Here is a 15,767-nt window from a genome sequence, read left to right as displayed (position 1 = left end):
AGAGAGAGCATATGTGGGGTGGCCAGTCCTCTTCTGGCTGTGCCGGGTGGAGATTATAACATTACATGGCCAAGATGTTCAAATGTTCATAAATGACCAGCATGGTCGAATAATAATAAGGCAGAACAGTTGAAACTGGAGCAGCAGCACGGCCAGGTGGACTGGGGACAGCAAGGAGTCATCATGTCAGGTAGTCCTGGGGCATGGTCCTAGGGCTCAGGTCCTCCGAGAGAGAGAAAGAGAGAGAGAAGGAGAGAATTAGAGAACGCACACTTAGATTCACACAGGACACCGAATTGGACAGGAGAAGTACTCCAGATATAACAAACTGACCCTAGCCCCCCGACACATAAACTACTGCAGCATAAATACTGGAGGCTGAGACAGGAGGGGTCAGGAGACGCTGTGGCCCCATCCGAGGACACCCCCGGACAGGGCCAAACAGGAAGGATATAACCCCACCCACTTTGCCAAAGCACAGCCCCCACACCACTAGAGGGATTTCTTCAACCACCAACTGACCATCCTGAGACAAGGCTGAGTATAGCCCACAAAGATCTCCGCCATGGCACAACCCAAGGGGGGGCACCAACCCAGACAGGATGACCACATCAGTGAATCAACCCACTCAGGTGACACACCCCTTCCAGGGACGGCATGAGAGAGCCCCAGTAAGCCAGTGACTCAGCCCCTGTAATAGGGTTAGAGGCAGAGAATCCCAGTGGAAAGAGGGGAACCGGCCAGGCAGAGACAGCAAGGGCGGTTCGTTGCTCCAGAGCCTTTCCGTTCACCTTCCCACTCCTGGGCCAGACTACACTCAATCATATGACCCACTGAAGAGATGAGTCTTCAGTAAAGACTTAAAGGTTTGCGTCTCTGACATGGGTAGGCAGACCGTTCCATAAAAATGGAGCTCTATAGGAGAAAGCCCTGCCTCCAGCTGTTTGCTTAGAAATTCTCGGGACAATTCTGAGGCCTGCGTCTTGTGACTGTAGCCTACGTGTAGGTATGTACGGCAGGACCAAATCAGAGAGATAGGTAGGAGCAAGCCCATGTAATGCTTTGTAGGTTAGCAGTAAAACCTTGAAATCAGTGACCCAATGACCCAATGACCCAAGCATACTTCCAAAGTTGTGGCAAAATGGCTTAAGGACAACAAAGTCAAGGTATTGGAGTGGCCATCACAAAGCTCTGACCTGAATCCTATAGAACATTTGTGGGCAGAACTGAAAAAGTGTGTGCGAGCAAGGAAGCCTACAATCCTGACTCAGTTACACCAGCTCTGTCAGAAGGAGTGGGCTAATATTCTTCCAACTTATTGTGGGAAGCTTGTGGAAGGCTACCCGAAACATTTGACCCAAGTTAAACAATTTAAAGGCAATGCTACCAAATACTAATTGAGTGTATGGAAACTTCTGACCACCTGGGAATGTGATGAAAGAAATAAAAGCTGAAATAAATAACTCTACTATTATTCTGACATTTCACATTCTTTAAATAAAGTGGTGATCCTAATTGACCAAGGACATGGAATTTTTACTTGGATTAAATGTCAGAAATTGTGAAAAACGGAGTTTAAATGTAGTTGGCTGAGGTGTATGTAAATTTCCAACTTCAACTGTATAATGGGCACACATGTTCTAGAAAATTCCAAATAGGTTTAACCATAGCAACAGTAAATATTAGGCCATTGCAATGGTACAAAAATAACCAGACATGCCCACTCCCCAGACAGGTGCATGTCTAATGGTGTCTAATGACCTAGACACACATGTAGAGTGCACTTATCCTGCTGACTGCTACGAAATGTATATGGAGGCACATATGTTCTAGAAAATGTCCAATGTCAACTGCAAAACATACAGAATCCTCAGCATGGGTACTGACCAAGACCAGACAAAGAGCACACATTACACCGGTTTTAAGGTCTCTGCACTGGCTGCCTGTGAGTTTTAGAATTAATTTAAAGATTTTTCAATTGGTTTTTAAATCCATGTTAGACATGCTTTTAAGTTATGCACCTACTGTAGTAGGTCCCCAGTCGGTCCCTCTGGTACTGGCCTTTTAACTATCCCAATTAAACCCTCGGACCAATAGGCATGGGAGGCAGCCTTTAGTTACTATGCCCCCAGCCTCTAGAATAGCCTGCCAGAGAACCTGAGGGGGGCCGAAACCGTGGACATATTTCAACGAGATCTTAAAACACACATTTTATCTTTGCTTTTCTTCAGGTTGTTTTTTAGTAGTTCAGTTTTTATTGTTATTCTTTTGTTTTTTTATCCTCTTGTTGTGTGGTAAATATTTCAGTTTTTATTTTCATTGTTTTTATTATTATTATTTTTTTAACCTGTGAAGCACATTATATTGCATTCCTTGTCTGAAATGTGTTGTATAAATAAAGCTTGATTTGATAGGCGCGTGGATTCAACGGTGTGGTCTGGGTGAAGCAACCTATGAGCTCTCTTTCGCACTGTACCATGAAAGAACAGAGGATGAGCAACTCCAATTTACATATAACTCACTTCCGGATGACTCTATTCATTCACAATAAAAGACAAATACAGTACAGCCACAAATACCAGTATAGCAGAAAAGTGTTTTCAATATTCTCCAGAACTATTTTTCTAGGAAGGAAAACAGATAGATGCACTCAGAAAGATAAAAGCAGACAATCTGCCACTCTCAGATACACATCTCTCTCTCTCTTGAGTGTGCTCTCTTTCTGTCTCCGCCCTCTCTCTCTCTTGCTTTCTGTCTCTGACAGCCATCCTGTAGAGAGGGACAGCTTGGTGCCTCCAGGGAGATCCTTATCACCACATGATCTCGCTGCCCCCTCAGACTGTGTTGTATAGCGAGGCATGTACTGTGTGTGTGTTTGTGTTTGTTTGAGTGTGTGTACTAGTGTGTGTGTGTGTGTGTGTGTGTGTGTGTGTGTGTGTGTGTGTGTGTGTGTGTGTGTGTGTGTGTGTGTGTGTGTGTGTGTGTGTGTGTGTGTGTGCGTGTTTGGCCCTGTGTGTGTAACCTTGTGTGTTTGTCTATGTCTGTGTCAGTGTGTGTCCCTGTGTGTTTCTGTCATTGTTCCGTCAGTGCATATGAGTCAGAGGACAGTCACTCAGAGAGCTGCCTCCAGCCCATAAAGAAGGGGAATGATGTGGCTGCTGCTAGACACTCCCTCCGCTCGCTACGAGCTTCACTGTTTTCAACCAGAACATAATGAAATCAATGACGGGGGTGTGACGATGGTAAACACAGCGATTCATCCTGAGAGGACAATAAAACACTGCGTCTACATCACCAATTAGTCTGAAAACATCCGTATCTTTTATAATGGTGGAGCCTTTGCGTACGTAATCAGCTAGGACGATGTGAGGGGTATATTCAGGCCGTGACGCAAAGTGGAATGTGGAATGAGTGTGTATAGCCACAGAAGATCAACACGTCATGACTGAAGTTAGCAAACAATCCACCCCTGTCCTCTTCTTCCCTCTCCATCTTCTACTACTCACTCTCCTGTGTGCGTGTCATTTATTGTGTGTTTGCTGTATGTTCTCATGTTGTTGTGGTTTACAAATGGAATTGGCCTTTGGGATGAATTAAATTGAATCCCCTCCCTCTCCTCCATGCAGGTCCTGAAGGGCTGTAAGAAGCTCGCCATGTCAGTGTGTTCTGTGGGCCGTATCCCTGGCGGTTATATCACCAACCACATCTACACCTGGGTGGACCCTCAGGGCCGCAGTGTCTCCCCTCCCTCCGACCTGGAGAAGCAGGAGCAGCACAGCACCCTGGGACGGCAGGACAGTCAGAGACGTGGACACACACAGGAGAGGGCTGAGAAGACGGTGAGTCTGATAATGGACTGTTGGTTTTCATACTTTTTGAATTCTCAGCAAGGTTCAAACAATTTCTCGATCCATCAACACATTCTGTTGCCGGGGAAGCGGAGCTGCGTTGGTAGAGAATTTTTGGTAGGTCCGTGGTCGGGCTGCTCGGACAGCCATGTAGGTTTGCCATTACAAGGAATCAAATGCTAACTACTTGATCTGTGTCTTTACATCTTAAATATACACGATAAAGAATGCCCTTGCCAGCAACCATGCTATACAAATGAGTGTATATAGAAGTGCAGAGGTAACATCAATTCCCACAAAGAAGGCTAGGTGCCCAGCAAAGGAGGAGTACCAAAATAATGACCTGACTCTCTATTGGCAGAGATTCATGTCCCCTGACTCCACCTAGAGACACGGTCTGCTTCCCAAATGGCAGCCTATTCCCTATGTAGTGCCCTATGTTCAAAAGTAGTGCAGTAAAAAGGGAATAGAGTGCCATTTTAGACGCAGACAAGCAACACCATACCCTGCCTGGGGCCTGGGCTGAGATATCAGTGGTAGTAACAATGTCTCAGCCCCACGTCCAGAGAAACTATATCACTGTCAACACTAATGACATAAAACATCTCACGACATTCGAGTCTCATCCAAATGCAGCAAATAAAATAAGCAATTTTCTGTAGGATTAAGTCTGCCCCCTGGCTAGCCCAGTATTCCCACAGTTTATTTTAGTGAATGTAAATCTGTTTGGATATGTTTGGCCATCATCAAAGTTTCCATCTAAATCTGCAGCGCTGTGCAAAACGGTGTATCGTACCCCTGCCCACCCCGCCTGGTCTGTGGAGCTGATGATGCAGTTTCACATCAATATATGAGAGAGGTGGGCAAACACTGGAGAAAGGAGAACACAGGCTACATCCCAAATGGCACCCTATTCACTATAAAGGGCACTAATTTGGACTAGGGCTCACGTGAATAGGGTGCCATTTGGGATGTAGTCTGGATGCTCAGAGGGGAGCTCCACATCGATTTCTCCCTGGCCCATGGAGCTGTCCCATCAGACTACAAAACAAATGAAGTCACCCCCATCCTAAAGAAGCCCGGACTAGATACCTCCATCCTCAACAACTATCTCCCCATCTCCAACCCCCCCTCTGCAACTGGATCTGGACTTCCTGTCGGGCAGCCCCCAGGTGAGGGTAGGTAACAACACATCTGCCACGCTGACCATCAACATGTGGGCCCCTCAGGGGTGCGTGCTTGGTCCCCTCCTAATCTCCCTCTTCAACCACGACTGTGTGGCAGCAGGCGACTCCAACACCATCACTAAGTTTGCAGACAACACAATGGTATTTGCCCCCTTTCAAATTTTCTGTACTTTTGCATATTTTGATACTGAATCAGATCATTAACCAAAACCTAAGTCAGCACAACAATTGCATACTTATTTCATTTATTTTATAAACAATGTTATGCAACACCCAATGCCCATGTGTGAAAACATAATTTCCCCCTTACATTCAATAACTGGTTGTGCCACTTTTAGCTGCAGTGACTCCAACCAAATGCTTCCTGTAGTCTTTTATCAGTCTCTCACATCGCTGTGGAGAGATTTTGGCCCACTCTTGCATGCAGAACTGTTGTAACTTAGCGACATTTGTGGGTTTTCAAGCATGAACTGCTCGTTTGAAGTCCTGCCACAACATCTCAATTGGGATTAGGTCTGGACCTTGACTAGGCCATTCCAAAACCTTTAAGCTTTTTAGACATTTTCATGTACACTTGATTGTGTGTTTTGGATCATTGTCTTGCTGCATGACCCAGATGCGCTCCAGCTTCAGCTCACAGATGGATGGCCTGACATTCTTCTATGGAATTATCTGATACAGAGCAGAAATCATGGTTCCTTTTATTATGGCAAGTCGTCCAGGTCCTGAGGCAGCAAAGCATCTCCAAACCATCACTATGTTCGACACAAAAAAATATTTTTTCTTTATTGAACCTTTCTTTAACTTGGCAAGTCAGTTAAGAACAAATTCTTATTTACAATGACAGCCTACCAGGGAACAGTGGGTTACCTGCCTTGTTCTCAGGCAGAACGACAGATTTTTATCTTGTCAGCACGGGGATTTGATCCAGCAACCTTTTGGTTACTGTCCCAACGCACTAACCACTAGGTTACCTGCCACCCCAAAGGTTCTTACTGTGGAATGCAGTGTTTGGTTTTCGCTAGGCATAATGGGACCCATGTCATCCAAAAATATATACTTTTGAATCATCTGTCCATTGAACATTCTTCCAAGAGTATTGATGATCATCCAGGTGCTTCCAGATGCTTTTTGCCCAACTTGAGTCAACTTTTTCGATGACATGGGTCCCATTATGCCTGGCGAAAACCAAACACTGTAAACTCAGGTTCCCTTTATCTAATATTAGGTTTTGGTTGAAGATCTGATAACATTCAGTATCAAAAATATGCAAAAATAATGGCCTCCCAGGTGGTGCAGTGGTCTAAGGCACTGTATCACAGTGCTAGCTGAGCCACCAGATATTCTGGGTTCGCGACCGGGAGGCCCATGGGGCTGCAACACAATTGGCCCAGTGTCGTCCGGGTTAGGAAGGGGTGCACGCTGACCAGGTTGCCAGGTGTACGGCGGCTGGCTTCCGGGTTGGATGGGCATTGTGTCAAGAAGCAGTACAGCTTTTTTGGGTTGTGTTTCGGAGGACGCATGGCTCTCGACCTTCACCTCATTGCAGCGATGAGACAAGACTGTAACTACTACCAATTGGATACCATGAAATTGGGGTGTGTAAAAAAATATGCAAAAATATTTTTCCGCGGCACTGTACACATCTACCTCAATTACCTCATACCCAATTACCCCATGCACATCAACTCGGTACTGGTACCCAATGTATATAGCCAAGTTATTGTTACTCAATGTGTATTTATTCCTTATATTGTTTATTAGTAGGCATTTCACTGTTAGTTTACACCTTTTTACAAAGCATGCGAAGCATGTGACAAAAACAATTTGATTTGATTTTAACCACAAACCCACCTCCTGAACAATAACATATTTGAGTCTCTCCAGTCGGGTTTCCACCTCATCCACAGTACTGAAATTGCCCTCCTCAAAGTCATCAACGACCTCCTAACCTCTACTGATACTGGTGCCCTTAACATCCTGCTTCTCCGCCACCTGAGTGCCGCCTATTACGTGCTGAGCCATCAAGTCCTGCTCAGGGTCTGGGTGTTGGGGCACCGCACTCTCATGGCTACAATCACATCGTACCAACCGGGCCCACTACATTGCCCTCAATGGCCATACTTCTGACTCTGCTGCAGTCACATAGGGTGTCCCCCAGGACTCTGTGCTGGGCCTCTTACTCTTCTCATCAACATCCTCCCCCTTGGTCAGATCCTCTGCCACTTCAACCTCGACTTCCACAGATAGGCTGACAACTCCCAGATATACCTCAGCACCAAATCCCTCCTCGACCCACCACTGACCCACATTGAATCCTGCCTCTCTGCAATAGAAACCTGGATGCAACACAACTTCCTCAAGCTAAAGAATTACAAACCTGAACTCTTCCTATTAGGCACCAAAACCACACTCAGGAAAGTTAGCAACCTCCCCCTCAAAATCGATAACACCACGCACCAACCTTGGAGTCATCCTGGCCTCCACCATCTCCTTCGACCACCACATCCGACAGACTGTCAAATCCACATCTGGAATAATTCCAAAGTCAGGTCCTCCCTCTCCCGTCCTGCTGCTGAAACCCTCATCCATCACCTACCGTCTCAACTACTGCAACTGACTCCGGCATCAATGCAAGCTCCCTCCATGAGCTCCAAATGGTTCAGAACTCTGTGGCCCGACTCCTCACCCACACTAAGTCCTGGCAGCACATCCTCCCTGTCCTCCGTGAACTCCACTGGCTCCTTGTCTCCCAACGCATTAACTACAAGATCCTCCTTCTGAACAACAAAGCCCTTCACCACCTCCTTCTCCCCTACCAACCCACACACTCACTACATTCCACCACAGCAGCACCTGCTCGCTCGCTCACTCATACACTGACACATCACACTCTTTTCCCTTCTTTAAGCCCCTCCCCATTCTCTTTGTTTAATGTTTTTGTCTCTTCCTTCTGTTAGTCTGGTGTTGTCTTGTTATGATCTCTGTTGTTTTGTTTAGTTTCTACAATTGTCAAGTGACTTTGGATCATTGAAAGGTGCTATACTGTATAAGTTCCATGTATTATTGTTTGTCTTGTTATTATTATTATTAAATTATAATCACTGATCACTGTCACTTCCAGGAGGTCTGGGGCCAAATGTATCAATCAACTCACAATAGGAGTGCTGATCAAGGATTTGCCTTTTAGTGTAAAGAGTCAGTGTAGCGGGTCAGACGAAGTCAGGCGCAGGACACAGAACTGAGTAAAAACGTAACTTTACTCGAAATAAACCAACAATAAATTCCCCACTGGGAAACACACCAGCTCACAGAAGTACTGACCACTTCACAATGACTAAACACTCACAACAACCATGGGCAAACCAGAGGTTAAATAATGAACATGTAATTGGGGAATTGAAACCAGGTGTGTAAAACAAGACAAAACAAAAGGAAAATGAAAAGTGGATCGGCAATGGTGACGTCAACCGCCGAACACCACCCGAGCAAGGAGAGGGACCGACTTCGGGGGAAGTCGTGACATTTAGATCATAATGAATAAGATTATATAGACAGGGAAGACCTGATCCTAGATCTGCGCACTTTATGAACACGACCACTGATCCCTGTCCCCTCTGTCTGTGTATCCCTGCAGATCACCCTAAACTTGAACGATGGTCTCTCTCTGGGCCTGATGATCAGAGGAGGGGCAGAGTACGGCCTGGGCATATACATTACTGGAGTGGACCCAGGCTCAGCCGCAGACCACGGTGGACTCAAGGTATTTACAGACCATTACCATACACATCCTATGGAAATTGTTTCACCCCACCACAGTGAATACAACACAATGCAAGGTTCTGACGCAGCAAAGCAGTGGGGGAAAGAGTCTGCTATGGTCTGTGTTGCTGATTCGAAACATGGCAGCCGCTTTTTACTCCACTAAAGACATCGATTCTATGTACAAAACATAGTTCATTGCGCTCTATTTTCAACTTCAGTCTGCTGTGTTTTCAGGTCAGATTTCTGAGGCAGGAATACAGTGGCAAGGAAAAGTATGAATCCAAATTAGATCTGATCTTCATCTAAGTCACAACAACAGAGAAACACAGTCTGCTTAAACTAATAACACACAAATTATTCTATTTGTCTTGTCTATATTGAATACATAATTTAAACATTGACAGTGTAGGTTGGGAAAAGTATGTGAACCCCTAGGTTAATGGCTTCTCCAAAAGCGAATTGGAGTCAGGAGTCAGCTAACCTGGAGTACAATCGTTGAGACGAGATTGGAGATGTTGGTTAGAGCTGCCCTGCCCTATAAAAAACACTCACAAAATGTGAGTTTACTATTCACAAGAAGCATTGCCTGATGTGAACCATGCCACAAACAAAAGGGATCTCAGAAGACACAATATTAAGAATTGTTTCCTTGCATAAAGCTGGAAAGGGTTACAAAAGTATCTCTAAAAGCCTTGATGTTCATCAGTCCATAAGATAAATTGTCTATAAATGGAGAAATTTCAGCACTTTTGCTACTCTCCCTAGGAGTGGCCGTCCTGCAAAGATGACTGCAAGAGCAGAGGGCAGAATGCTCAATGAGGTTAAGAAAAATCCTAGAGTGTCAGCCAAAGACTTACAGGAATCTCTGGAAGATGCTAACATCTCTGTTAACGAGTCTACGATACCTAAAACACTAAACCAGAATGGTGTTCATGGGAGGACACCACAAAAGAAGCCACTGCTATCCTAAAAAAACATTGCTGCACGTCTGAAGTTGCATGTCTGAGCATCTGGATGTTCCACAGCGCTACTGGCAAAATATTCTGTGGATAGATGAAACTAAAGTTGAGTTGTTTGGAAGGAACACACAACTCTATGTTTGGAGAAAAAAAAGGCACAGCACAGCACACCAACATCAAAACCTCATCCCAAATGTAAAGTATGGTGAAGGGAGCATCATGGTTTGGAAATGCTTTGCTGCCTCAGGGCCTGGACAGCTTGCTGTCATCGACGGGAAAATGATTTCCCAAGTTTATCAAGACATTTTGCAGGAGAATGTAAGGCTATCTGTTTGCCAATTGAAACTCAACAGAAGTTGGGTGATGCAACAGGACAACGACCCAAAACACAGAGGTAAATCAACTACAGAATGGCTTCAACAGAAGTAAATACGCCTTCTGGAGTGGCCCAGTCAGAGTCCTGACCTCAACCCAATTGAGATGCTGTGGCATGACATCAAGAGAGCGGTTCACAGCAGTCATCCCAAGAATATTGCTGAACTGAAACAGTTTTGTAAAGAGGAATGGTCCAATATTCCTCCTGACCAAATGTTTGGTTGAGGTTATTGCTGCCAAAGGAGGGTCAACCAGTTATTAAATCCAAGGGTTCACATACTTTTCCCACCCTGCACTGTGAATGTTTACACGGTGTGTTAAATAAAGACATGAAAACGTGTAATTGTTTGTGTGTTATTTCTTTAAGCAGACTGTGTTTGTCTATTGTTTTACATGTTATGACCAATTTATATAGAAGTCCAGGTAATTCCAAAGGGTTCACATACTTTTTCTTGCCACTGTATAGATCAGTGTGCCTGTAAACAGTATGACTGGCATCATAGCATTATGGCATGGCTGGGCTTGGGAAGATATCTGGCACACATCTGTCTCTGTTTCTCACTGCTTCTCCTCTGCCAGCCCAGTTCAATCAAACATGTCCATCTCCCTCTTTGGAAAAATCTTCTTCCATAAAGAGGACTATAAAAAAACTCAGAAAGCCACACTAAATCCAAGCCTGGACTCTTGATTAAATAACAGGCGCTTGACATTTTGGCAGCATTTCTTTGATAGAAAGCACTGTGCTGCCTTGTGTTTTCTAGCTGACTGTGGCATGGGGAGGCGGGGACAGAGGCCAGGCACGCTATCAGCTGAGTGTTAGGGCTCTGCGGCCAATCATATAAATAGCATAACTAGAATGGGAATAAAAATCTCTGACTATGGCAATTTAACTGGTAAACTCATGCCAGCACTCAAAATGGCCATCAGTTCACCCATTAACGGAGACCTGTTCTACTCATTCTAGTTCTGTGGGGCTGATGGTACTCTAACCACTGGGATGACAACCTGCATGGACTAAAGGTTTTCCAGAAATCCTGGTTGGAAGATTCTAGATTCCCTGGTTATTCCCTCCTTGATTCCCGGAATCTTCAAACTGGGATTTCTGGAGAACCTGTTAATTTTGGAAAAGTGACAGGTTATTTTTCTTTCTCTGTTCTACTACAAGCCTCTCAGATATTTAGATTTGAATTTTTTTTATATATTCTGCCTCAGTTTTGGTAATTGTACTCCACAGTGTATTCAGAGATCCATAAGAACTACACTGAGAACTTGCCAGTGTAATGCTCTGTCGGAGTTGTGTTGTGGGTCTACATCCATGGCAGTCTGGCAGAGTGAGTGATATTGCCATTAGAGGAGGAGCAGTAGGAAAGTAAAGAGGCTGTCTGTTCTCATCAGGAGGCCGTCTCTGTCTGTCTCGCCTACCCACATTTACCTCCCCTCCCTCTCTCATTCTCTCTATTCTCCTTTCCCTCTCTTATATCCTCTTTCTTCCCCTCTACCTCTCTCTTACTTCAGCCTGTTAAACACTGACCTGAGGCCTGTCTGTCTGCTACCTCTGGCAGATATCAATGGGAAACAGCTAGATATCAAACTATTGTTTCTTTTTAGTATGCAGTTTGCACCTGCATTATCACCAGGTGTATACATGATTAATTACCACAAAGGCTGGATGTGATTGCAGACATTATTGTGGCGATGTTAATGTTCTATACAACCTGTTGTTTATATATGGATGAAGTTATGTATAGCCCTGTGAATTATGGAGTAAAAAAAATATGTTTGAGAACAGGGCCATTCAATGTTAGCCTGGTTAAGCAGTGAAACAGAATGTGAGCTATCAAGTTCTGGCTGATTTCAAGAGGCTAATTCAATGTTGCTCTTTGGATTCAAGGCCTTTTCTGAAGTTATTTGACAGAAGCTATGAGAAACAAAATGCCTCCTCTTCTTTTCTCTCCTCTGACAGTGGATAAACTAAACTCCTCTAAATGCATCTTATTAGTCATCCTGTCACTGAGGAGCAATAAGACACCGTCCGTCAGCCAGGTGTCAGCCCCATAACGAGGGCCTCTATCAAGCCAGTCTGGATACAGCTGTTGTCTAACGGGCGGTGTGACAGATGATCGTGTGCCTGTCCCATCTGTGTGCAATGACGTGGGATTTAATTAGTGTCACTCTCCCAGGGGATCGGACGCTGTCTTATCCAGCCTACAGCCCTGCCTTTTCTTTTCTTTTAACAGGCCAGCCCACTGGCTCACTATACTTTCCCCCGTACTTTTGAACAGAGCCCTATGGGGATGGGGTGCCTCTTGGAACCATTATTTATTTAAGATGAAAAATGAAGGCAAGGAACGTTGAACAAGCCCTGTGCCATTTCAAAAGTCTCTGTTCCTATTGGAATTTGTGCATGTTTAGCACGCCACCATTAGGTAACAGGTCGTTTTTGTATTTTGTTTTTTTTCCCCAAATCTTTTCATTGTTTTTCTTAATTTTTTTGAAAATCTTTTTGGTGACATATTTGATCTTAACCTAAACTTACAAATCTCTTATTCCTTAAATGGGGACAATAAAAAATAAAATAAAAACATTTCAGGGCCTGTTTTATCTCAGGCTCTGTAGTTGTTTCTGACACCTTTATCAGCATCCCACAGTTCTTACCTGTCTATCAGTACTTTACTTAGCATGGGTTTGTAGGATGTATAGTTTTGAAAACCGAAATGTACTTTATGAGGGTAGTATACAATATTATGAGTTGTTTAGAAAATGCCACCAGGGGGGTCAGAGTTTACCAGGTTAACCTATTTAGACACTTTATGTTGGTGTTTCTGTTATTTTGGAGGTTACCTATAGGTACACATACAGTACATAAAAAAACCAAACATAAAAATATAGCCTATTATAGCAGCCGAATATCTTAAAGTGAAATATCCTAGATCATCTTATGGGTGTACATGATGGCCTTGGACAAGGTGGTTAGTATCTCAACACTAACTCCATTAAGTTTGGCAGGCATTGAACATTAATACCCAAACTTTACACAATACAATATTCAGTTCAAACCAACTTTTGAGAATGCTTTTTTTTTCTCCACAGCTGTTGAAACTGCTAAGAATATTTGCTTTTCTTGAAAAGCCATGTCGATTTTTTGATTGTAACCAAAGAGCATGAAAACAGGGCAAAATGGAAGAATCTTATTGAGAATTTTTATTAAGACATCAACAAACCTATTTCCAAAGAGCTTCAACAGTTAATCAGTGCCAAAACATATGCATGTAGTTTCTTATTAGAGAACAACCCCGGGTCTATGAACCAAGCACACATTTTATCTCGCAACCCTGGTGTATGCATTTCAAATAGATGTGTTCAACCTTTGCATACAGCTTGAGATCACAATAAAACATTGACAAGGGCCTGTAGCTGCAACATTTCACAGGCTGCCATTTTGGAAATAGCCTCTGCCACTTCTCATCCACAGATAGGTGCCAGTGTCTTGTCTCTTTGACTGGCAACCCTCTGAAAAACAACATTTAGTGCATTTGGGAGAGATTGTCCATTTGCTGTACCGTGTCCTTAATAGCCCCTCTCTCTCAGGCGACCTGGAGATAAACTATCAAGCCAGACAACTGCCTCGGCCACCCAAAATAGGAAATTGCCCTTAGCCTCTCTTCCTTAGTTTTTTTCTCTCTCTCTACCCCCCTTCTCTCTCTCTCTGAGAAAGGACAAGAACATTGTGTATGGACAATTGCTCCTCTCAGTCTCGTCTGACTCATAACCATTTTATTTCACGCTTCATCTCGGATGATCAATGAAACGCCAGTTGGAAATGACGGTTCAATCTATCGACTTTGAGCAGCTGAGTTACAGTACGCTGGAGGGGTCCCATACTGCCACAGAGTAAGCATTACAGAGGCAGTGGGCTGAGGGACATGGACTTTGGGTGGAGTCCCAAATGGTACCCTTTTCCCTTTATAGTGCACTATAGTAAAACTCTCCCGTTCAGTGGCTGCACCTCAGATGCCCTGGCTGGGCGATGTAAATCAGGCCCCCCCAATCTCTTTCCCTCCCTCCTCTTCAATGAGTTATGGAGGTTCACTCAAGCTGATTCTTCCACTGCTTATACTGTAAATGCATTAGTGTTAGGAGGGAGGGAGGGAGAGGAGGGGAGAAGTCAATAACTAATTTCTTCCTTTACTTCCTCTTGTGGAAAGAGAATTGGCCATTTGAAGAGGTCCCGTAATGCCACTATACATCCTCAGCTTCTCCTGTGTTTCTCGGATTTTCTGTTGTCTTTTATTTCACACTAGACTAACTTATTATTTTTTAAGGAGTGGGGCAGTCCTTTCTTTTGTATGTTTAATGGATAGGATAGAGATTATGAGGCAGGGGGAGAGAGCTAGACCACCCCAGGCCTTTAGACTAACTCATTTTGATGCTCTGAGAGGATGAGTATAAGACTTGAGAAATGGAAAAACAACATTGATACACTTCAGTCTATGTAGAAGTTATTTCATTGTGAATTATATTTCTATTAGATACTAATCATGTTACATATTGATAGCAAAGACGCCTTTTGTATCCCCCTGTAGATCATGTTTTCCTTACTAAGGGACAGATAGAAATGGGAAAAAAAATGGGTACCTGGAGGAAAATGGGGGAGGGTCATGTTTTTTCAATTTCAGTCAAGGGGAGGGTTTAGTATTTCTTTACATGGTCCAGTGGGGGGTCATGTAATTTTGTCCTCAGAACAGCCTCAATTCATGGACTCCACATGGACTCTAGGTGTCGAAAGCCTTCCACAAGGATGCTGGCCCGTGTTGGTTCCAATGCTTCCCACAGTTATGTCAAGTTTGGGTGGTGGACTATTCTTGATACACATGGGAAACTGTTGAGCGTGACACTAACCAGTGTGCCTGGCACCTACTACCATACCTCATTCAAAGGCACTTAAACATTTTGTCTTGCCCATTCACCCTCTGAATGGCACACATACAAAAGCCATGTCTCAATTGTCTCAAGGCTTAAAAATCCTTCTTTAACATGTCTCCTCCCCTTCAACTACACTGATATGGAAGTGGATTTAACAAGTGACATCAATGAGGGTTCATAGCTTTCACCTGGATTTACCTGGTCAGCCTATGCCAAAATTAGGCTGCATTTTGAGGGCTCCTGAGTGGCGCAGCGGTCTAAGGCATTGCATCACAGTGCTAGAGGTGTCACTACAGACCCTGGTTCAATCCTTGGCTGTATCACAACTGGCTGTGATTGGGTTAGGGGAGGGTTTGGCCAGGGTAGACCTTCATTTTAAAATAATTTGTTCTTAACTGACTTGCCTAGTTAAATAAATGTTGATAAAAAATAATAACACAGCAATGGATATTCCAACCCTGAGCCCTGGCCTGCTCTGCTGTTTCTGATCGAAAACGTTTTTGTGTGCTGCTTAACCAATTGCTGTGCTACGTGGGGCTATTGTGGCAGTTCGGGAGATGAGTAACTAGCTAGCAAACGTAGTTAAACAACAATACAAAAGACAATATCAGAATGTAATGTACCTAGTTTGCTGTAGAATCGCCAGAAGCAAACTGCACGATCAATTTAGGAGTCTACAAACTCACCATATTGAACTTGCAGATACATGT

At 44.0% G+C, this 15,767-nt stretch overlaps 1 protein-coding gene across 1 annotated transcript in view; it reads left to right on the top strand.

The window, feature by feature from the left end:
* Positions 1-15,767, top strand: part of LOC135545008 (whirlin-like) — a 110,304-nt gene that overhangs the window by 55,343 nt on the left and 39,194 nt on the right. The window contains exons 2-3 of the mRNA XM_064972677.1: positions 3,627-3,839; positions 8,673-8,798. Coding sequence (XP_064828749.1) covers positions 3,627-3,839; positions 8,673-8,798 — 339 coding nt within the window. The remainder of the gene's footprint in view (positions 1-3,626; positions 3,840-8,672; positions 8,799-15,767) is intronic.

This window comes from Oncorhynchus masou, chromosome 1 (assembly GCF_036934945.1).
Source record: "Oncorhynchus masou masou isolate Uvic2021 chromosome 1, UVic_Omas_1.1, whole genome shotgun sequence".
NCBI lineage: Eukaryota > Metazoa > Chordata > Actinopteri > Salmoniformes > Salmonidae > Oncorhynchus > Oncorhynchus masou.
Note: the sequence above shows the minus strand (reverse complement) of the source record. Positions and strands in the feature narration are given on the sequence as shown.